The sequence below is a fragment of the Chelmon rostratus genome, chromosome 4 (genome assembly GCF_017976325.1).
Source record: "Chelmon rostratus isolate fCheRos1 chromosome 4, fCheRos1.pri, whole genome shotgun sequence".
NCBI classification, from domain to species: Eukaryota; Metazoa; Chordata; class Actinopteri; order Chaetodontiformes; family Chaetodontidae; genus Chelmon; species Chelmon rostratus.
In genome coordinates this window covers 4,730,118-4,754,066 of record NC_055661.1, presented here as the reverse complement: position 1 = coordinate 4,754,066, position 23,949 = coordinate 4,730,118, and the positions used below count along the sequence as shown (strand labels likewise).

The window sequence follows — 23,949 nt, the reverse complement described above, 5'->3', positions numbered from 1 at the left end:
GCAGCAGAATCCTCAGTGTTAATTCAACCTTTATCGCGCGCGGCGAGGAATTAATTTGTCAAAAACAAACTTGTCGCATTATTGTCCCGGGAAGACAAAGTCCGCAACATTGTGGTCAAAGAGAAGTTGTGTTGCCCGGAGCCACAGGGGAGTCCTGCCCCTCCGCGGTCCCGCGGGGGTTGACTTGTCCCCTGCGGAGCGCGCAGCCTTTCATCAGCCCGGAGGATCCATTTGGAGAATGTCGATGCCATGGTAAGATCTGACGGAAACGGGTGAATTAGAGTGGCGTTGTGTCAAATGAATCATCACGTCTTTTGCACGAGCGTTGGCGTTGAAGGGTGTTCGGGAGGGGAGTGGGAAATGAGCACGCCGGGATCTTGCGGCATGTGTCGGCTGGGCTCAGTGAGGAGGCTCACTCCCCTCAGCGCCTCCTCACAGCCCGCGGTTTGCGCAATTCCTGCAAACGGACAACATCAAGCGCGAATATGAGATGGCAGGAAAGCACTGCATGGGGAAAAAAAAGCTCATCGATACCCACAATATGCTCTCCCACATACTTACTAGTCTATATTCGTCCATAAGCATGAGGAGACTCAGCCTTTTTAAAGTCTGTTTAGGCGGTTAGTGAATTATAATGAAGTGGACTTCATATCTGAATCTTAAAAATGATGTTATAATCAATGTTACATTGCTGTGATGGAGATATGAGTTTCTTTCTATGTCTATACGATTTCATACAGTCATGCATGCATTATAACAGCAGTGGATCCACATACATCAGGCCTGTAACATATTGTTTTTTGCTGGAATTCAATCAGCCAACAATAACGCTGATATTACTCTTTGTTTTTGCATCAAGGATGTAGTGTTTGGCCACTTGTATTCCTGAAGATCTGTGAAATCCAGCCCTTTGCGTAAAAGCTGTGACCTTGTAATGAATCTACTGTCACTGAATCACAATTGCCTACTTTTCTTCTCTCAGTGTGTGTTTGGGCGGTTTTGGAGGGTTAAAACAGCGATGAAAAGCCTTTCAGTCCTCTGTGTCTGATAGAGGTGGCTCGCTACTTCACATTTAGAAATGTTCATGTCTGGCCAGAAAAGGTGTGTGGAGGTGTGTGTGTGTCTATTCCTGCATGTCCCTCCGGTGTGTTTGCTGCAGACCGACTGATAAAAACAAGGCTCATGTTGAGCTATTTGTTTATATTTCTGAATGCTCAGCTGCAGCCTCATTCAGAGAGAGTGATGAATGAGTGGCACATCCGCCCTGAATCCTAATTCGAGGCCAAACAGCTGCGACAAGTCTGGTTTCGCAAAAACAACAGCAACGAGAACAGCTCCTGCGTTGACTTTTTGTGGGAGGATAAATACCCCTGCTGAACATCTGTGTGAGCTGTTTGAATATCAGAGCATGTTTATGCAGGGAAATTTACAGTTCACATCTGGTTCAACGCAATCACGCGAACCGCAGAATCCTGTTTAGATTTGCTTGACTTGTTGGAGAAAAAAGGAATCCACAGTTCGTCATGAAGATGCTGCTGCTCGGACACTGGGCGAAACATTTGCAGCGTAAGGACACAAGTATCGGGGAAGAGCTTTTCTGTCTCTCAGATCTCTGTGATGCTGACATTTAAATGGCCCAATTAGCCTTGTTGTGTTGGCTGGCCCGAGCAGCAGAGGAAGGAGAAAGTGAGGGAGGAGAGGACATTAGGCATCAGGCCCAGTCTCAGCACGGCAACCTTGTAGCACACCCAGTATCACGCATGAGCCGAGTGTCATTTAGTCACATCAAGGAGATCCTTCGATGGATGCTGATGCAAAAGGCTCCACGTTGTGCTTGATTTCACCCCTTACATCATTTCCTTTATGGGTCTTTAAATTTCTTGTTTTAGTTTATATGAAAGACTTCACTGATTGCATATTCTGTCTCGGCATATATGATGCTTACACCGAGAGGAAAACTCAGGACACCATGCTTTCATGGTTGAACCATGATAAGATGTGTTTCCACAGAATTCTGCCACATATTTAGCATTTTTGGAAATGTTGGAAATCTCTAGAATTTAAGATTAAAGTCTGTTTGGAAAAGATAAACCCAGAGGTTAATTCACCCCTGTTGTTTCCTCAGATTGTCACAGCGGACAAAAAGCACCTCATAGCAGAAATGTTAAAACGTCGCTGCAAAGAGGTCCAGCACGGCAAGAAACATGAGCAGTCAGACTATCAAAAAACCCAATTCTGGTCCAAACTATTTTCTTTTGAGAGTTAAAAGATTTTTCTCTTGCAGTAGTAGACATACTAATCTAAACAGCACACCCTCCTTTTTTGCTTAAGAAACAACTCGCTAGTTACTGTCTCATTGCACAGACATGCCCGTGGTTATGCATGGAATTTCAGTGTTTCCTTTAATATAAATTCGGAAATGGAGGTGAACTTTGTTTTTTCCATCGAAGCATCAACAGAGTCTCTCCTGCAGTTCATTTAATCTATGTGCTCAGTTCTGTCACAGCAGGAAAAGCCCAGTGTGACTCTATAACATTAATGATGGCTGCATTCCATTCATGTTTCCCAGCTCCATGGCACTGGTATCGTGAATGCTGGCATGGCTTACTGGGATACTTAAATGGAACACAGCAATGCTTAATGTTAATAAATACACCTGTGGTTTCCCTGCTTGTATAGGTAAAGATGTATGCAATGAAAAAGGTTATTATTAAAGAGCTCAGATTCAGTATTCCTCCCTCTAAGAAAACATTCTCATTCTCTCTTTCACTCGCACCTCACTGTGCCAGGATAGCACTACTGCCAATACTCACCATGTGCATTTGCAAGTTTGGTTTGCACCAATTTTAGACAAACAGCGCCCTATGACTGCTGTGTGTAACTTGCTGAGAGTAACACACTACAAAGTATCCATTACTGTAATTCCACTACTTTTGGAGGTAACTAGAAATGCAACTAAATAAAAATTCTAATTAAATAATGCAATTACAATTACTGAAAATTAAACAGGCACATTACTTGTTACTTAGGTATTACCTGAAAATAGGGTGTGGCAGTATGATGATATACACTGTGCAACGGTAGAAATGTGTTTATCAGCAGAGATTTGGCAATACTGTTTCCACCACGGGAGCTATCCCTGAAGCCGTATTTACACACTGTCATTCTCATGCTACACAGCAGTTCATACACCTAAATTAAATGGTAAGTAAGAGTGCATCTGACATTAGCAAATGTGCTACACGTGTGAAAGAAGGCTCTATACAATATCCAGACCTGATTCTGTGGACATCGTCTGGAGCTCATATGAGAAAGTGACTTGCGAGTCACTGTTATGTATTGGAGGCGAGCAGCGTGATTTAATAAAATAATGAATAATAATAAATAAATAATCAAATGTGATGAAGTTTGGTATGGCAGGGTTACTTCAAACCATGTCTTAACTGAATGTACATAACAGCTACAAAACTGTGATGTATACCGTTACCGTGACATAAAATACGATACGATAATACCTCGATACGTAGGACACGATACGATATTTATTGCAATGTTTTAAAAAAGGAAGAAAGAAAAATGACTTAAAAATGCTCTTTATAAATAATTTCTATTCTTATAAGCTATTCTCATAAGCTTTGTTTTTAACTTTAAGTGCTTCTGCTTTTCTTCTTTCATTAAATGAAATAACAGCAGCAGCCATGACCTACTTGATAGGTGATAGAATTGTCTTTGGCAGTGAATGATTGAACCATTTACAATTTCAAAACAAAAACAGTGCAGCAGTCAGCAGCAGTTCTTTTATAAGGTAATTCAAAGAGCTGTTGCATCAGGTGACCACATGATCAGTTTATGTACTGGCAGGTTTAACAGCCTCTGATTGGTAGTTGACCTGCGGTGCTGCTACATGCCTGACTCGACCAAGCAGGTGGCTGGAGCGACCTACGTTCAAACCGGCTGGAGAAGCGAGGTTTAAAGTGTGTGTAAAACGCTTCATGTGCAGGAACAGTCCGGCCTCTCTCGCCGCTAAATCCGTATTTTGTGCATCGTCCGTAACGACAGCAACACTGTGATGAGTGTTGTTATTCTTCATGTGGAGCTCCCGACTCAAAAACAGCAAAAACATCGATCATGGCTTTATTTGTAGCAGTGCTTGACTTGCACGCTAACGATGATGGGACTATGCAAACAAAAACAATACAATTTTCAACAAGGAGAGGTAGTAAATAACCATGTAACGTCACAGTCCCACTGCGGCATCGAGAAATATTTCTATCATGACATCACAAGATTCGGTAAATTGTTACAACCCTAATCGTGACAGAAGATTTTCACCCACCATGCTTTTCATCACAGTCATTGGAATGTTTTTAATTTAAAGTGAAGAAACTTGGGTTCATCAAATGTAATTATTTATTATCAAATCCTGAGACAGTAGAATGTAGCTTACGGGCACTGAAGCTAGTCATTTCTCAGTCCTCTGACCAGAGCAGTCAGAGGACTGAGACTGGGGCGTCTTTTGTCACTAAAAAGCTGACACAGAGATATAGAAATATTAGCCACCACATGCCTGCCTATATGTTGACGTGGATAACATCTTGACAAATGGTTGCCAGTTAAGATTTATGTAAAGTTTTGTTCATCGCAATATCAGGACAGGTGCATCTTTTCCAGACCAGAGTTACTTAACAGTCCATCCGGTCCTGTTCTGTAGTGCAACCCTGATTCCACAGCAGTGTAATGGAGCTGATTACACAAACGCAAATAAAACAGAATGCAAACAAACTTGTGTTTACTGACAACAGTTTCACAAAGTGTTCCTGAGCCCATGTAGTAACATCCTTTATCCAATCACGTGTCCACATAGTGGTGAACCTCTCTCCACTCTCGCCTGTGAACGACTGAGCCTTTTCAGGATGCTCCTTTCATACCCAATCATGATACTATCACCTGTTACCAATCAACCTGTTTACCTGTGGAATGATCCAAACAGGTGTTTTTGGAGCGTTCCACATCTTTCCCAGTCTTTTGTTGCTCCCGTCCTGACTCGTTTGAAACGTGTTGCTGCATCAAATTCAGAATAAGCAGATATTTACAAAAATCAATGAAGCTGATGAGGTGAAACATTAAATATATTGTCCTTTTACTGTTTTCAGTTGAGTTTATTTCAAATAATTAAAAATAAATATTAACAAATGATTACATTGTGTTTTAGTTATGGCTTACACAACTGTGTCCCAACTGTTTTTAATGAGCGTTGTAAGTGGTAAAATGGTTTTGTTCTGAACTCTGCAGACTTCGATTCATAATAAGCACCATATTGTTATTTACAACCCTGTTTCCCAGAAATTATCTTTAAATACTAATGTGTGGTATCAGTCACATCTTGATGCGACATGAACTGGCTGCCTGGATAATGCTCTCTAGGGATGGACACATGGCCCTCGAATAACATTATGATATTTCAGGGTATTCCTTGGTTAACGATATTCCTGATTGTGATAAAATACAGAGTTCAGCTCGGCAAAGATTTGGTCATGCTACGCTGAGCCCGTGTAGCTCGTCTGCTTGGTTTAGAAGTCGCAGGAGCTGCTGAGCTCTCCTCGCTGGATTTTTTGGCTCTCCTCGCACTCAGCCAGGTGCTTCTGCTTGAGGTGGTGATTTTTGTTGTATTTTCCTCTTTTGGTGTTACAGTCTTCTAACATTTCTCACGTATTGCTGTGGTTTGTTGTACATCTGATCTGTTGGAACCAAACCAGCTCCACACTACTGAAATCACCCCCCTTTTTTTAAACCAGCTGCTCCATGTGAAGCCAGTAGCAATGCTTGTTGTTGCAGTATGATGTCATTGCATCAACAAGTCAGCATATTGCAACCCCACGATATGAATGTTTTTCTGATCATATTGAAAATTCTTAGTATTAATAGTTGCTTAATTCCTGGCTTGTTCTGGAGGGAACCAGGCAGGATCTGGCTGTTTCACTCCTCCTGGTATGTGAGTCTCTGAGGATGCTGTGTGGTGTTTTTTTTAAACTATTCCTTTTTGTTTTTTGTTACTACGCAACCCCAACGCCCCCCCCCCTCCCCCAGTGAATTGTGGGAAAAACGGGACATAAAGGGAGCGAGAAACCAGGACAGTTTTCATCTCTCTTCCTCCGACTCTCTCTCTCTCTCTGTGATAAGTGCACCTCCCTCTCTCTCCCCAAAATAATGAAGACTAAGTCATGTCTGTGTATATTAATTCCTCCCCTAATTCCTTGGGCTAAATATAGAGCCTGGGACTTGAGTGACTGGCTGTGATATTCTCTGGGATTTAGACAGTCCAGTGCTGGATTAACACATTAGATGATGATTCTCGAAGCAGCACGGAGAAGAATTTCTTGTGTTTTCTGAAGAAAGAAGCAGTCAGTGTTCAGTGGATGAGAGCTAGAATAGAAGAAGAGTTAGGGTTGAGGGTCTGTCTGTGAGTGGAGGGGGATAAGCCGGTGCATGCTTTTACTCTCCAGGCCACAACAGCTGTCAAAGCCTCACCAGGAGCAATCCTGAGGGAAAAAACTGCTCCCAGTGTTCCCACCAAACGCAAACATGAAGACACACATCAAAGTGGCTCACTCTGTCCGTCTGTCCTCCCTCTTTCTCTGCTCTCTCCCGCCACACTCTTCTGTCTTCGTCCCCCTAATGATGTGTCTCATCACAGAGTTTTCAAAGCGCTGCTCTGGTCTGAGTGACAGCATTATAGGTGAGGGATCATTAAGAGAGGCTTGCTCCTCTTTTCCCACTCATCCCTGAGAGAAAAAAGTTCCTCTTCTCCCGAGAGGACTCGCTTCTCCTACCAAAAACACGCACACACTTTCTTAAGGAAGCCGCTGATTCTGCCTCTTTCAGCCTCTTTCAGCCTCTGCTTTTTTACTTTTTCATTTGCTGCTTCCTTTGTCTTCCCCCCCTTGGCTGCAAATTTCAGTATTTACTAGTGCTATAACAAACCAAAAGTAAAGACCAGTGTCTAAAATGCGTATATGTTTAGTTTGGAAAGTGTGTGTGCATGTGTGTTTCTTTAATTACTGTGTGTGTGCTCCGTAGACGGCGCATCAAACATTACACACACTCAGGCTGACGGTGTTGAACATGAAAGCCGCTGAGACTCATTAATCCACTGATTACAGCTCAGGGAGGAGAGTCCTGAGCAGCTGCTGGGCTGACACACACACACACACGCACACACACATGCTCTCACACACACTTCCTGAAGTTTTTCATTCAATTTCCATGTAACTATAAACACTTGATGTGTATCCATGTAGAGCCTCATGTGTACTATCATAGATGACTTCTGGTTTCAACCTGTACTGTTGATCTTATCTTAAGTCTTGGAGGGAGCGCCGTGTGTGGTGGGTTGTAACCACCACCCCTGTGGGTGGGACTGAGCGTATAGCCTCAATGAGAGTTGTGTCTGATTGCCTTTGTACCAAGAAAACCTCAAAATGTTGTACGTTTCAGGAAGACATTTTAAAGGGAGCGGATCACAGTTTTGGATCCATTGGGAGATCAGTTATACTGTTACAGACTTTTGCAGAACCTGAACAAGTGTTTGTATTTTTATAGTGATTTTTTTTGTTTTTAATCTGACAATTGAACTTGATTTCACTTTATGTTATTTCAAGATTTTTTAGGCTCTTCTCCTCAGGCCTGATTCACTGTAAAGCACAGCCTAAATAAAAATAATATAAGTCTAAAAATAGATTTCAACACATGGCTGCTCTACAAGACATGAATGTTTGCTAGTAAAGTTAGTCCTTTGTTGACATTGTGGGTCTCCTGAAGTTGTGCTCCTTACCAAAACCAACCGATACGCAGTAAACCTGAGACTTTTGGGCCCATGGGGCTCTGGGAGTCTGGGGCCTCGGGGCACTTGTCCAGTTGGTAATTAAGATTCAGTTTTGTTGGAAATTAAATCCAGGGGAAAACATGGAAACCAATCCTCAGCATGTCTGTGGCTCAGGAGGCAGAGCGGGTTGTCCACTAATCAGACGCTTGACCCCCGGCTCCTCCAGTCTGCATGTCAAAGCGGCCTTGGCCAAGATATTGCTCCTGATGCTGTGCCTTAGTGTGTGTGTGTGTGTGTGTGTGTGTGTGTGTGTGTGTGTGTGTGTGTGTGAAAGTGGCATGGGTTTTAAAGCACTATGAGTGATTGGTAGATTAGAAAAGTCTTATATAAATGCAGTCCATTTACCATTTAACCATCCATCCAACGCTGTATTTGATATAAATACCAAACTGAATTTGTATATTATTCCTTTAAATAACACACCAATCAGATGCATCTCCTGCATTACTCTTTATCAATGTCAGCCTATAAAGCAACAACAGTGGAAGCAGCAGTAAGCTGCATCTGGTGGAGTCGAGTGTGGGAGGTGTCGGCAGTTCCAGGCTGCCTTATTCAAGTGTGGTCACGCTATCTCTGTAAATAGACTCTCCATCTCCCATTCACTGAGACTGAAACCAGCATGGCTGACACACAGGGCACTGTGTCAAACATCAATCCTATTTTTTTTTCTGATATTAATGTAGAATATTGTAGAAATTATTTTTACACAAGGACTGAGTTTCCTGGTTCAGTGTGAATCCTGACTGAAGTCAGAATTCATCTTTCAACTCTGATCTATAAATCTGCAAGTTTGACTGACATCTGCTCCTTTTCCCTAACTTAAAATCCAATTGCAATTATTTGTCATTTCCAGTGTTACCCTACCTCGCTGAAAAGTCAGTTCTCAGTCTTACACTGGAGGCCTCAAGTTCCCACATCACACGTGTGTGAGTCGAATACTGGACCAGGATTGGCCTCCAAGCTATTTGTGATGTCGCAAATCATGCATGTAGGCCCGCCCCCTTGACATTGGATTTTCAATGAGCGGAGAAACTTTGCACTATGCACAGTGTGGTTCAAACATTCAGCTGAAGGAGTATTTCATGGTGCTGTGGAGGAGTGTTGGCCCACTCTTCTTTGCAGAATAGTTTTCATTTACCCACATAGAAAGGTTTTTTGAAAGGTTCTACTTAAATTATATTTAGATTACAGTGGCAGTAGTCAAGCATGTTTGTGTTTAGTCTGATTGAACCCAGATTGAATTCACTGTGGTTCATTAGGGGAATAAGTAACTAAGAGGGCAATTAATTTTTCAAACAGGCCCACTTAATGTTTGATAACTTTTTTCTTCAAGTGATGATGGTGATAGTTTAAAAACTGCATTTCGTGTTTACTCAGGTTGACTTTATCTTATATTCAATTTTGTTTGGAGATCGGAAACAGTATTGTGTGATAAATGTGCAAAAATAGAAGAAATCATGAAGAGGGCAAGTACTTTTCACAGCACAACGTAGTTTATCTTCCTCGTTGTTTTCCTTCTCCTCTCTTTCTCCAAACACTCTCAGAGTGAGATGACTCCCACTTTGGCAGGGTGAGATACCATCAGTGTTTTGGTGGTTTGTAACATGCTTGTGTTTTTTTTCCTCAGAAATGAATTAATGGCAGTTTGTGCTCAAGCACTCACCATGAAAGCTTTTCTGAGAGCAGCAGCAGCTATTATGGTGGCCTTGGCAAAGCTGCGGTCTCCCATTCATGTTCTGTCTTGTTTTGTTATTTTTCTGCTTTGTGTGTCTTCTTCGTTGACTTATTTTCGCAAAAAATGAATGAAGGTCCTCTTTGTGTGGGACTATGATGCATTAATATGCAGTATACAGGAATTAAATTAGATGAGCTTGGTTTGCATCAAGAAATGTTTCCACTTTTTTCTACCAAAATACAGAAATTTACGTGAGGCTCATTGTTTACTGCCTGTTAAAAACTGAAGTACGTTATGAAATCTCAAGGATTCTATTTACAGTAGAGCAGGAGAAGGAGCAGAAGGAGGTTCCAGGTCCACGTGGTTCAGTTCAGATCCAAACTCAGCAGCTCTCTCAGCTGTTGCTCCTGACAACAGGAGGAGGAGGGGCCTGTTGCTGGCAGGGTTTTGGTGGAGTAGGAATGCCAAGCTACCAAGCTCTCCCTGTGGGACGGGGCCCGAGCGCTCAGCCCTGCTACTTGGCTTTACTTGTGCGAACCCTCCAGGCCTGCAGAGTCAGGCTGCATCCATGAGCACACGCAGATACATGAACATGGGCTCATTGCAGACACACAACTTACCGTACAAGTCACATACGATTGAAGGGACAGGCCTTTGATAGGCTGGCAATGTCTTTGTAATAGCTGCCCACAGTTGTTGTGGGTGAAAATGAAGTAAAAGGCATTAACATTAAGGCATTCATATAAGCAGTTTAAAGTCAAAGCAGCACATGTCCTCCTCGAAGTCTTCAGCATGCCGGTCAAAGGGTGAGAAGACATAGCATGGCTGCAACTAACAACTACATTCATCATTTATTAATCTGCCAGTTGTTTTTGTGATCATGTGATCAATCGTTGGTTGACAAAATATCAGAAAATAGTGGTGAGAAAAAATCCTACATTTTTCTAATCACACTCTTAAAATAAGCCAGTTCGAAATGCAAAGATATTCAGTTTACTGTCACATTAGACAAAGAAGAGCAGGACATTTTCACATCTGACAAGCTGGGATGGAAGAATGTTTGATGTTTTTGTTGGAAAAAAAAAAGGACTCATTTGATTATCAGGGAGGTCATAATTTTCTGTCTTTCAAGTAAATAATAATAAATAATTAATCAACTAATTGTTTCAGCTACAGAGAAAAGCTAAACACTTTTCTCTGTAGCTGGGTCAAACGGCCGATTGACCCTCAGTGATTCGTTTTTGGTGTTGGTGTTCTTCCTGAACAAAGTGTGGCGCGGTAAAAGGAGCTGGTCACCTTAATGGCTTGTTGGAGGTTTGCTGGTTCACAAAAACTACTGTAGAGCCCGCCGCCTGCAACTCGTCATCCGTCCGTTCACTGTGCCTGCTTCTGCTCCTACTATTCCTGACCGAACGGTGCCAAATATGTCCACATCTATCGAGAACACTGTGAGTTCTAGTAACTCAGTGACACACAACACCTCTAATACATCTGAAAGTCATCAGATAACCGTGACATGAGGCTCATGTCTCTGAATAGAAGTGTTGGAGTGAGACTAAACCCCAAACTGCAAAGATTAGTGGAGAATTGAAAACAGACTTTTAAGAACAGAGCTTCCTCTCTCATCACCAGTGCATCCATGTGGCCATCAGTTTAGCACAAGAGCAGCGTATGAGGGGGGACAGAACGGTGTGGCTCTACGCTGTTGTCCCCTGCTGTGAGGACGCTGTAGACATGCATGTGTTCATGGCTTTGGAGCAGATCGTGGAGACACAAGCAACTCGGTCCAGTAGTTTTGACATGATGTCTTTTGACTGTAATGTCTGAACATTTTCACGACCTTACCATGAACGATTGCACGTAAATAAATAGGTTAAAGAGCAAAAGTGGTTCCATGTATCACATATTTACTTTGAGGCAGACCCAGATCCAAATGTTTGAGATCTTCGAAACATTTCAGTGCTTTCCAGTCGGGATCTGCTCTACACAGATGAATGCAGATACTTCTAGAGACTGAAAAATATGCTCTGTAGTATAAGAATATGTCCTGCTGAGATACATTCTGCCTTAATATCCCAAATTCCTGTGTGTTTCAGATCCCAAGGTAAGCTGGCGTCCTGTTGTGTCCATCTGTCCGGCTGGAAGAGCTCCTGACTCAGAAACACAAAATGTCTGCTGCTAACATCAGCCCGCTGATCCTCGCCCTCCTCCTCCTCTCACCCTCGGTAAGCTGATTTTTTTTTTTTTCGTTTTGTACCTTTTGAGGATAAAGTGTCTAATCTACCTTCAGTTTCTCTATGTATGAGTAAGCAGGCCTGTGTACCTGCAGCTAAAACGATCCACGTGCAAACAGGCTGAGCAACAGGTGGAGCTGAGCATGAATAAATTCAGCAAACAGGGGTTGAGCCCTGATTTTTATGCACTCGTACAGTCATTCACATAGTTAAAGTAACCATATGGAGTGTCTGCATCAATAATTCATTGATCCATGTGTGGCAGGAAAGATGGATAAAGATGCATTCTCATCATTTATTCATCGTTCATTCAACATTATTCCTGTCTGTTAAATCTATGTGGAAGGAGGAGGTCCTCATTACCAGACTCCTCCTCTCCTCTCCTCTCCTCTCCTCTCCTCTCCTCTCCTCTCCTCTCTCTTTGTCAGCAAAGTAAGAAAGTGGTCTTTTATGACTGTTGTTAAATGTGAGTGATCACCCCTGAGCCTAAATGTTGTCTGAGAAACTGTAAGATGAGGTTTAAAGATGGTGGATGATAACAAGAGGTATTAAAGAGGGAGGTTGGAAATAAACTTTAGTATTTGTACACAGTATACAGTATATTGGACTCCTCTTGTTGTTGGTGTTATGGTTGGTGTTAAGGAGAGTCCGGACCCAACAGCAGAGAGTTCGGAGAAGGTTATTTATTAAACCATAGGAATAACAAAAAAACACCTTGCGGGGAAAAACACTGCAGCTTAGAAAAAACAAATCAAAGAATTAGCCACAACGGGAAAAAGTAACAAATCAACACAAAATCACCTGACCAGACAAATAGCCTGGGGAAATGAAAAAGATAAGCACAGGAGGAATATCTCTGACTTTAACAAATAGCTCAAAACACGATCTGGGAAGCACGAGAATAACCGGAGTCACAGGAGGCAGGAGATCAAGTCGTCAGCAAGCACGCATGTGGTAACAAGAGGAATCATCCGGCACAGGAGTGTATCTGGAGGTGCCTTAAGTAGCCAGGCTGAATAGAGGAAGTCAAGCAGGTGCGTTTAGGGGGGCCTGCTGCCGAGGAGATCGCCCCGCCTCTCTGTGCTCTGCCTGTGACAGGTGGAGAGAGAGAGAGTGTGTGAGAGAGAGAGAGGCACAAGACATGAGCACAGGAAAACCAGACCATAACAGTCGGTATGTTAAGAGTGACAGAGACAGAAACAGAGCTGAACAGATGGACGGTGTGAGAATGAAAACGACTGACCCGCTGGCTGAGTTACGTGTTGATCTCTCTAGTGATGCTGACATTGCTGGAGAGTCCAGCTGGGTGTGTTTTCAGATGTTAAGTACAGATGTTCAGGCTGATCGCTGCCAAGTCTTAAAACACTAACGTACAGAAAAATCACATGAAAACACAGCGCAGGATGGTTCAGTTTTGGTTAGTTTTAGACAGAACATCAGGATTTTAATGGAGATGAAATTAACTGAAACTGCCATAACTGATTAAAACCTTGTGGATTTGTTTCTCCCGGTGTTCAAGTTTGTTGTTCAGCAAATGATAACAGCACAGGCCAGAGAATACGTCCAACCTTAATTTAAAAATAGGCATATTTGTTGATGTGTGAAGTGTGTCGCGTGTGTGGGTCTATTCCTGTCCTGTTCCTCTGATAATCACAATCATACAATATTAGATTATTTTGCTAAATACATTTTGGAGGAAACAGAACTGCTGCTTGGATTACCTTCACTGGAAATGTTTTTCCCTGGCCAGGAAGTGTCACGTTGTTATACCACACAAAGGTTGCATGGAGGTGCTGGTTGCGGATGACTGATGCACAAGGCTCTGGAGGGTGACACTGCAGACAAGGGGCTGCATTCTGGATCCTCTCTCTGGTTAGGTTTAGGCTAATTAAATACATTGGTTAAAGGTCAGTAAAAGGTGGTGGTCTGGTTGAATATGACACGTAAACACGTCTCATGGCACCTTTGACTTTGATGCAATGGAAAAAGCCTATTTAAAGTTTTTGGAGCACAGGGCCAAGCATGACCTTTGCTGGCATCAGGAGACACCTGGCTCACTGTAAAACAGCAGGCAGATCCCAGCTGGAGATCAGGATGGAGGAGCTGCTACAACACTGCAGATGGAAGTCAGTGAGTGGAGCTGTGTGAAAGACTAGATGGAGAGGGAGGAGGAGGAGGAGGAGGAGGCTCAGACTCCACACACCCACTCACCTGAAGGCTAACGCTCAGGAGCTGAATCTGGAGCTTGAGGTCTCCAAACTGAGGAGCAGTGAGCAGTGACCAGCAGCTGGTCAAAATGAAGGAACAGCTCTGTAGCAAGCTGGACACGAGCGCTATGGACGTGCAGATGAAGCTTTCCGAGAGCGTTACTGCAGAGTCTGAGGCTTGCTCTAAGCAGACCATCTGGAAGAAGTTTTTATCTCTGAGAGAAGTGAGAACCAGAAGGTGCTGAATCAAAGTTGGCATGCTTGAGGACGCCTGAAAATGCCCTGAAGACCACACAGTATTTGCAAATTGCTCAGTACGAAAAGCAGAAGACCACGGCTGCTGTGCAGAAGGCTGAGGATCAGCTTGACATTGATCGGCTGAGTGGGAGAAAAAGAGGAAATTCCCCCTGCAGGCAGCAGCAGATCATGCAGGAGAACTCTGGAAAATGGACAGAGACACCCAGCTGCTCAAAGATCTTGAGAATCCGGTGAAAGAGTTGCAGGGAAAAAAAGCCAAAAAGATTAGACAGGGAAATATGAACACACAGTTGTAACACAGTCAATATAGTGTGTCTAATATTAAAACTGTATAACCCAGGGGACAAGTGCTCATTGGTACTGGCACCCTATGAACCTACATGTTCATGGAGCATCATTTTGTTAAGTCTGCTCTCATAATATAATATGAAAAATTGTAATATATCAGTGAACACTAAGCATGATATACTGTGGCTGGATTAGTTTCAAATACCGATAGACACACACTCACAGTCAGTCATGTACATGTACTGTGAAGCTGATCATGCTGGGCCAACACAGTTTGACCTAATTAGATATAGTGAAGCGATTTAGGGCAGACAGATATGATATAATTAGTCACAGGAGGTTAACCGGCAGAGAAATAAACACAGAGGCACAGAAACCTTTCTTTAAACCTCCCAAGACCCAATCACCAATCATTTTAACAACCCTGTGGCCAAGAATTAAGTTCATATACACTTAATCTGAAGTAACCATCCGTGTTTGGCAGAGACTCTGATATGGAGCAGTGAAAAGTGAGGGTGTGGGGTCTGAGGGGTGGATGTGGTTGAAATCACAGCTCGAACTGCAAATGTTGCAGCTACATTCTAATCAGTGCACTGAACTTTGTAGGTGGTGTTAAATCTTAAAACACAGAAGCTGAAAATTGATCAGCAGGACACCAACCCAATTATATGATGTGAGGTTTTTAACAGTTAACCAGCCTCAGCACCTCTACAGATGTCTCCACTTATTCTACCTGATTTCTCCATTCTGTGTGGCCGTGTACTGCCTGTGCCCGATTGATTGACATCTCTGTCAGATTTGTTGCGCCTGGTGAGGCACGAGTTGGTGACCTGATGCGATGCTGCTTTCAGGAACCCGAGGGCTTGTGGTTAAGACATGGGAAATCGTGTACATGATATGCTTAGTGTTCAAGGACACTGCTGGTGTCTAGAAGCCATTGAGACAAACGAGCGAGCGGTAACAGAAAGCAGGAAATGCTAAGTCATTGCTAAGAAAATGCTAAGAAAAGCTCTATATGGCTAAAATTACAACATATTAACTTACCATTATACTGAAGGGACAGCTCCACACAACCTGAGCAAGATGAGCAGAGGTCTAATCAGGTGGACTGAGCGTGCGAGCCCTTTTAACTAAGTGCTTTTACTTTCCTAACCTTAAATGTACCTCAATCATGCTTTCGATGGTGTTGGTAAATGTTTGGCCATACTTGAAGTGAAAGTGTAATTTGCTACTGCAAATATTGTGTCATCAGTAGCATTTAATGACAGTTTGCTTCTAGCTATAATAACAACCACAAGTACTCTGTGGCATAGGGATTGTTGTGTGTGCTGGTGGTGCAAAGCACTGTAGTTTGCAGGTGAACAATGCTCACAGACTGATCCAGGGGAGTAAGTAGAAGTAAACAAGCTGCCATCACTGCAGTGGACTCAACAGAGGCAAATTTCAGCTGCAAATGAATAGACTGCAAAACCTCCAAGCTTCTGCTCCATGATACAGAAACAAAAACAATGAAGTTCGCTGGACACAAAGAAGAAAATTCAAAGTTTAGACTTATGCAATTAGTCCACATGATTCATGGTTTATCAGCACTAGTTTCTGGTTGTTTTTTTATTTTTTTGGCCAATTGGGAGCAGCAGAACAATGTGTAAACACTGACAAATTATCACCTTTTAAAGTTGTTACTGCTAAGTGTTGAGCGCAATTGTCTTCACACACATGCAGCAGATGTTCGTCCAATATTCCTCTCCTTTTAGCTCCGTTTAGGTCTCCACCAAATGCAGAGATGGATGCTGGACGAGTTGTGTGCAGTGAGCTTTATCTGAAGAACAGCTGTTGCTGCAGCTGAACAAAAACAGTAAAGTTGAGGGCTGGACAACCAAACTAATGAGCTGGAAGACTCTAAAGGCCTCAGAGTGGGGGACGGCAGAGACTGATAATTCTCCTCTTATGTTACACATGCAGTGGCCATTTAATTCACTGATATAAAAATACGGATGAGTGCAGCTTCAAAGCTAAAGTGTGATGCGAGTGGTTAATCTCATCCATCATGGAGGGAAAAAACAACATCTTTTCTGCCAAACCCAACCGTGTGACTACACAAAGTCTACAATGTCTTACAAATGGTTTAAGATGCAATAACGTCCACAGTCATCTAACAGTGGTCCAGCGAATGTCATCAAGTCAGCCTTCTGTGCTTTTACTGCCAGTGTATTCAATTCAAGTGGACCTCTGCAGAAATGGTGCTTTTGCTGGAGAGCACAGCACATAAATCACCCAACAGACTCGTGTGTCGAAACTTGTTTCGCACAATGCCCCAAAACCACTGCGTCTTTATTACCGTGGTGAATCTTCAGTGCATGAATCCCCAGCGAGTGCTGCTGACGCCAGCAAATAAAGCTCAACTGCTCCTCCGCTCCACCTCGTAAAGCTGTGACGCAGCGTCTCACGGACTGACGCCAACAAAGAGACACAAGATCGTCATGCACCTCCATCACCGCCCCCCCCACACAACTCCCTCAGTCCCGATGTCAGCCCAGCATTGTGCAGCTGTCAGAGGGGGACACGAAGGAGGCGTCTCTGGACGTGACCCCCATGTCTGCAGTCGTAACTCTTGGACTCGGTTGTGTGTACAAGTCGTCTCTGTGTCGGTTCTTGAAAAGTGCAGGTCTCATAGCCATCCCTGCCTTGTTTCCATCAGAGTAATGCCCTTCCTCCGGGTCAGCCAGCATGGGGAGAGCGCCAGCGGCTCTGAAATGGTTTGTTTAATTGGTCGAATGTTTAAACAGCTCCCAGAGCTAAGACCTTTCGCAAACTGCGGTGTGAACCGCGTGGTGAAGCTAATGAAGCAGCCTCTTCTGTTTTACCTTTGGGTCCTTCCTCCATGCTCTGATGTAATCTTCAGCCACTTGACTGCCTCTTCCTCTCTCTGTGGCGTGCGTGCGTGTGTGTCTCTGTGTGCGTTCATGTTGTTTTCCAGGTTTCGAGCCAGCAGGTCCCCTCGAACTGCGTGATCCAGAGGGAGCAGGAGAAATGCATGGAAATGATAGCCTCGGACGATCCTGGGAACGATCCAGAGTTCGGTAGGTTTTCCCAAGTGTGTGTTTGTGTAGCTTTTAATCCCTTCCCCTCATGTTCACCGCTATTTTGTTGATGTTGTTATAGTTTTCAACACAGGCTAATTAAAACGAAAAAAAAAAAAGAATAAATACAGAGTTTAATAACAAGAACATCTTCAGGGCTTCCATCCTAATGAGTGGGAGATAATTCTACAAACTGTACTTGACTCTGACCTGCTTGTCTGCAAAGAGAGATCATTAGAAAGACTTCACAGTATGCTCGTGTGTCTGTGCTTGATTTGTTTTGCCTGAAAAACAAAAAGCACGGCCAAGAGGGAGGGGCTGAAGCTTTAACTGGCAGCATTTCATGATGGTGGTCCTTAAAATTAAAGCTGATCAGCGAGGCAGCGAGTGACAGGCGTCTCTGCTTGCTGATTATATGATGGATGAAGGGAAGATCAGACTTAGAGAGGCCAATTTGTGCCACTTGCCCTTCTTAGTCTTGTTCAGAAGTCTCTTTAGGTTTAGTGTGGCCCTCAAATAACAGAGCTACAAGGAGTACAATAACTCCTCTACCGCTTAAGATGCCGCTTTCTGCTTGTGCACATCATCAGAAGACAACAAAAGTGACACAAAAAACATGTGTAAAAGCTTAAAACAGTAGGATACAGGGTGCCATATTCCTTCTTTCTCTTGTGTTGTTTAAAGGAAAACCACATATTAACTTTTGGATGGAGAGAAAGTATTGCTGCAGTGACCCCTACTGATTCAAAGTACTCACCACACAGCGCACAATACAGACACTTTTACATTTTACATGCATGTCTTAAACAGCTGAACAGTATATGACGTAACCGACTTTCAGTTTTACATGGGACATACAGAGCGGCCTCCTGGGTGAACGTCCAGTGTTTGCACATAGACTTTATTGCTCTCTTTTGACCTCACCTGACTATATGGTTGTTTCTCTGGTGAGGACGAGCTGCCTACGGCAATGCTTCCCAGCCTTTTTTGTTAAACGCCCCCTCAGGGTCCTGTCACATGAACTCAAGTGCTCTGTCATCATGATCCAAAAGTGTTCTTTGATTTTAAACCAAAGTTTACTGAACTATTTATGATAGAAAAAGTTGATGCTACAATAGATATCTCAGTCTGCATTCATACCACTTCAACCTGGAGCGGCAGAAGCTGGAAGTTTCAACCAATTATCCATCACTACTATTTAATTATTTCAGCTGTTTATCCACGACTATTAGCTAGTTCAATCATTCATACATTGCGTATAGTTGTCTATTTAAACAGGATATCCACTGCTTCGATCTACTTCAACCATTCATCCATTGCTGTCAGCTTCTCAACTTCTCTGCTCACTTGCTAACATTGTGTCAGATTAGGTGAGCTCCTCAATCTTTCCACATAGATTATTTTCAAAGAGCGGTTTTAGTACGTTTACCTGAGTGAAGGATCTGAATGTTAGTCCAGCCCTGCAAAGTGTTTGTCTACCTGCTGTGTCCCCAGGCTGTCCGTGGATGTGGGACAACCTGACGTGTTGGCGGTCTGCCAGGATCGGTGAGGTGGTCGAAGTCAACTGTCCTGAACTCTTCTCTCAGTTCATAGATGAAGAAGACTACGGTCAGTTTTCGAAGGACTTCTCGCAAAGAAACACAGTCAGCAGCTAATTATGTTGATTTTCTAGGACATTTTTAGGCTCCCTGTCCACTTGCCTTGTTGCAGTGTGGAGAGGACTGTGTGATTTACTGTGCCTAAAATGAAGAATCACTCATTCAGATGTATGATTAGGTGTGTGTGTGTAACATATCCTGTGTCCACAGAGGTGGGGAGGGTCAGTCGTAACTGCACTGAGTTCGGCTGGTCAGAGACCTTCCCTCATTACGTCGACGCCTGCCTGTATGAGGAGGGAAACAGCAGCCACTCGGTTAGTACATCACCGTGTCTGCAGCTGTGGCAGACGTTTCACTTCGTTGTGCGTTCAGTTTTTGTTGAGCTTGTGTTTCCGTTGCAGAACATGTACTATGTGTCAGTGAAGGCTCTGTACACTGTGGGCTACAGCACCTCGTTGGTCTCCCTCACCATGGCCATGGTCATCCTGTGCAGGTTCAGGTGAGACGTCCGGTGGTCGTGGATGGTACTGCAGCTGGGTGGGGTGGACAGGAGAACTTAGAGGGAAGAAGTGGTGGATGTGTTTTTCTTCCTTAAAGATGTCAAGTGTCTTTATTGCAGTGTAATATGGTTATAATTTAAGATTCTGATGATGAGGACACCCCTTTCAAGATGAATTAATAACTACTACAGTATTATTATCACTACTGCTTTTACTACAATTACAATTATCAGTCCTGTCACTGCTATAACGGTTTCTACTGCTATGACATGCTGCTGCTGTGTGACTGCCCTGCAATGTGTTAACATTAGGTATTAATTAAGCATGAATGCTGTCATGAGCATGAATAGCAATAAAAAGCAGTAGAGGTGTTTTTCAGTGGCAGTGCAGACACGTCAGGATGTTGTTCCTCTGTATGCGGTGCTGTTTTGAATTGATGCTCAGTATGCTCACATGCGTTTCTCTGCACAGGAAGCTGCACTGTACCAGGAACTTCATCCACATGAACCTGTTTGTGTCGTTCATCTTAAGAGCTATTTCGGTCTTCATCAAAGACGGCGTGCTGTACGCCAAAGAGGACAGCGAGCACTGCTTTATACACACTGTGAGTAACACAAGCATGCCCACAGTGTTCTCTCTGCTCATGTTCCCGGGCAGCGGATGGATTGTACAGATTGTACTAGTTTCATTTAGATTTCCTTGTTCTGCGTCTCCTCTCACATTTTCCCTCGTCGTCTTTTCCTTTAAGCTGGAGTGTCGAGCAGTGATGATATTCTTCCATTACTGTGTCCTTTCTAACTACTTCTGGCTCTTCATCGAGGGTCTATACCTCTTCACTTTACTGGTGGAGACCTTTTTTCCTGAAAAGAGATATTTCTACTGGTACATCATCATTGGTTGGGGTGAGACATCACATTTCACATGTGATCAAATGGTTAATCCCAACAGTGGGTGCATCGTTATTCATGTGTGTATGATGTTTTACGACAGGAACCCCCACGGTGTGTGTGACCATCTGGGCGGTGCTAAGGCTACACTTTGATGATATAGGGTAGGTTATGGACAACAGAGCTCAGCGTCATGCTGAAGCTCGTCTGACCAGCACTGAACGTGTTGTTTTATCATCCTGCCTGTTCAGGTGTTGGGACATGAATGACAGTGCTGCCATCTGGTGGGTGATCAAGGGGCCGGTGCTGGCTTCAATTATGGTACGTTATCACTCAGTTTGAGTAATGGCGCCATGAAAACAATCCTTTCCAAACCAACGATAGATTTCCTACAAAACATTTTCTCTACAGGTCAACTTTGTGCTCTTCATTGGCATCATCATCATCCTTGTGCAGAAGCTACAGTCCCCAGATATCGGAGGAAATGAATCCAGTATTTACCTGTAAGTCATTTTACACACTCTTTTCATTTTATATTTTCTGTCTGACATTAAAACAATTCATCAGCGGCAATTACACACATTATTTTAAGATGACTCTTGTCTGAGACCAGATCCTGTGAGACCTCTGTCCTGTTGCACATGCTACATACCAGTACTCACTGAATCTGTGTTTTGACTTGCTTTTAGTTCTCTGCTGCTTGTGTACATTCTTTAAAAGGCCTGCATTCAAACTATGTAAGATGTCATACCAGACATGTTTGGCATGTTATAGTCACAGGTGAGAGATCACTCTGACAAAGTAATCCATTACAAGTTGATGATTACTCTCTGAAACCTCCAGGCTGCCAGTTTCCTCACTCTCTCTTTGGATTGTATTATTTTGATTGGCATATTTTAGCACTGCAACATGAAGCGTTTGCTTGGGAACATCTGTATCATCCTCTGTTACATCCAACACGATACATCACCCACTGCAGGCTGTAGTATATCACATGACATCATTGCCTCTGTATTTCTGTCCCAGTACAGCACTGCTCTGATGACGTTTTCAGGTACTCTAACGACTCTGTTGAAGCTGCTGAATCTGGGAGGTGGGATAACATTTAGCATATGGCAATTTTAGAGGTGTAGATTCTGCTGACAGTGAAGTGTTATGAATCTCATGAGCAGGTGAGATTTATCCGGTGGAAATAAATGTTTTACAACAAGTTTGTTGAGTGAAGAGAACCGGTTTCGGAGGAGAATATGGGAATGTGCTTGCTTAAAGGCCAGTGAGTTTGAAATGTGCTGCAAAATAATTCTCTTGAGATTTTATTTGTAATGCTGTAATTTAAGTTTCATCAGGCCTGTAATGTAATTACTCCAAATAAAAATGGTAATTAGATTACAGTGACTGTGTACTGTGAGGTCAGAGAGTCATATCACAGAGTAGAAATTCTTTAATCAATGAGAACCAGGAACATTCCTTATACCCTAAAGGGAAATATATAGAATAATTAAGTGTGCAATGCAATGGTCTTGTTTTACAGTCAGTGAAATAGTGTTTCTATGGACCGATTTTACAGCTGAGGACAAGGGATGTAATGTTCTGTGGTAGCCCTGAAAATGTACACAAATATGACTGCAGCACAGAGAGAAGGATGGGACGAGTCATGATGCATACAGATTTCAATTATGTCCCGTGTCTTTTTCGAAACACTTATCTTTGACCTCAGAAGAATTGTGGGACAGCATTGTCTCCTTTCCTTTGGAAAGGATGGTCCAGTGTGACCTCATGCTAAATAAGGTACAAAAGGAAGCACTGAGGCACCTTTCCTTAGCATTTAGAGAAGGTGAACAGCTTTTTTTCATGGCTGCCACCTCTGGCTCATTTCACTCAGTTAGAAACATTCCTCAGCAAAAAAGACTATTCCACCGCAGCCACTGTAGTCCAGTCCTCACATCATAATGTGTGTGTGTCTGTGTGTGTGTGCTTTTGCAGGAGGTTGGCCCGCTCCACTCTGCTACTGATCCCTCTGTTTGGGATCCATTACACTGTGTTTGCCTTCTCCCCTGAGAATGTGAGCAAGAGAGAGCGCCTGGTGTTTGAACTGGGCCTCGGATCCTTCCAGGTGACTGCTCCTCCGTTGCGGATCAGATTTAGAGAAGGACAATCTATCAGCGTGCGGTGGAAAATGAACTTGAATATGAACAGTCACAATAAACTTGAGATTTAGACTCCAGTTGTACGTACTGTATGTCACAGAAAACGGCTGTGAGAGAAGACTTGAAAGTTGAAAGCAAAACAGCTTTCAAGTCAAATTAAAACCCTTTAAAAAGCCTTGAAAGGAAAATGTTCTAATGTCCCTTTAATGCTCAGCAGTCAGAGATTTGAAGGACTTACATCTGTGATTTGACTTGGAATCTGAGGCTTGACCTAAAAACGAAAAATAACACAAAAAAAGGCTCTGGAAATAGAAAGTGAAAAAGGCTTTTAACCATCAGCTTGTAGTTAAATACAATTTCAATATCAAGAACCTGGAGACTTGAACTCAAGTCAAACTTAAGTCACAAAAAGGACGATTGATTGATTGATTTTAGCTAATTTATCCAATATTGAAAGCAAAAGGCCAGTAAAATTCCAACACTGTAGATGAAGAAAGTTAGAGAAATGAAAATCATACACACATTGTCTTCTTTCTGTCTTCCTTTTTACAGTAGATAAGTCAATGTTTTTGATCCTCTGTGTCTCTTCAGGGCTTCGTGGTGGCGGTCCTCTACTGCTTCCTGAATGGAGAGGTAAACCTCCTCACACCATGACACCAGTTTTCTGAATGTGTAATTTAATGATATATACATGACAACAATACTATCAACAGCACATCCATAAGGAAAAGATGGGGTTTGAGATGTGGTCTAGTTTAGGCTCATGAGTCAGTTTATGTTTTCAGTCAAAAACACCTGGAATCTTTTTGGGGTTATTAAAAAAAAAAACAATTAAAAACTGTTTGTATAAAATGTGAGACAGACAGAGCTAGAGACTGAGGGACAGTGAGCTTGTCTCCTTCCAGCGAGGTCCATTAATAATGACCTTGTGAAGTATATCCCTCAAGGTGCAATCGGAGATCAAGAGGAAATGGCGCAGCTGGACGGTGAACAGGTACTTTGCTGTGGACCTGAAGCACCGGCATCCTTCGCTGGCGAGCAGTGGTGTGAACGGGGGCACGCAGCTGTCCATCCTCAGCAAGAGCAGCTCGCAGATCCGCATGTCCAGCCTGCAGGCCGAGACTCCGGCCACCTGAGCGGCGCTGGCGGGGACGCCACGTCCGGCAACGACGACGGATCCGGACCCGACGCCG

General features: G+C 43.2%; 1 protein-coding gene across 1 annotated transcript; it reads left to right on the top strand.

Annotated features, from left to right (window-relative positions):
* Window positions 1-23,949, top strand: adcyap1r1b (adenylate cyclase activating polypeptide 1b (pituitary) receptor type I). The gene is made up of 14 exons (XM_041934580.1): window positions 1-252; window positions 11,654-11,782; window positions 17,522-17,624; window positions 19,119-19,232; window positions 19,433-19,536; window positions 19,624-19,721; window positions 20,194-20,326; window positions 20,471-20,624; window positions 20,713-20,773; window positions 20,861-20,930; window positions 21,021-21,112; window positions 22,593-22,722; window positions 23,348-23,389; window positions 23,704-23,949. The coding sequence occupies exons 2-14, from the start codon at window positions 11,726-11,728 to the stop codon at window positions 23,890-23,892; spliced, it is 1,347 nt and encodes a 448-aa protein (XP_041790514.1). The 5' UTR covers window positions 1-252; window positions 11,654-11,725; the 3' UTR covers window positions 23,893-23,949.

Bases quoted from the DNA above. Each gene is read 5' to 3' on its own strand.
- adcyap1r1b (XM_041934580.1), top strand. From the start codon at position 11,726: ATGTCTGCTGCTAACATCAGCCCGCTGATCCTCGCCCTCCTCCTCCTC. The intron at 19,537-19,623 runs GTTAGTACATCA...TTTCCGTTGCAG, and splicing joins AGGGAAACAGCAGCCACTCG to AACATGTACTATGTGTCAGT. The intron at 22,723-23,347 runs GTGACTGCTCCT...GTGTCTCTTCAG, and splicing joins TGGGCCTCGGATCCTTCCAG to GGCTTCGTGGTGGCGGTCCT.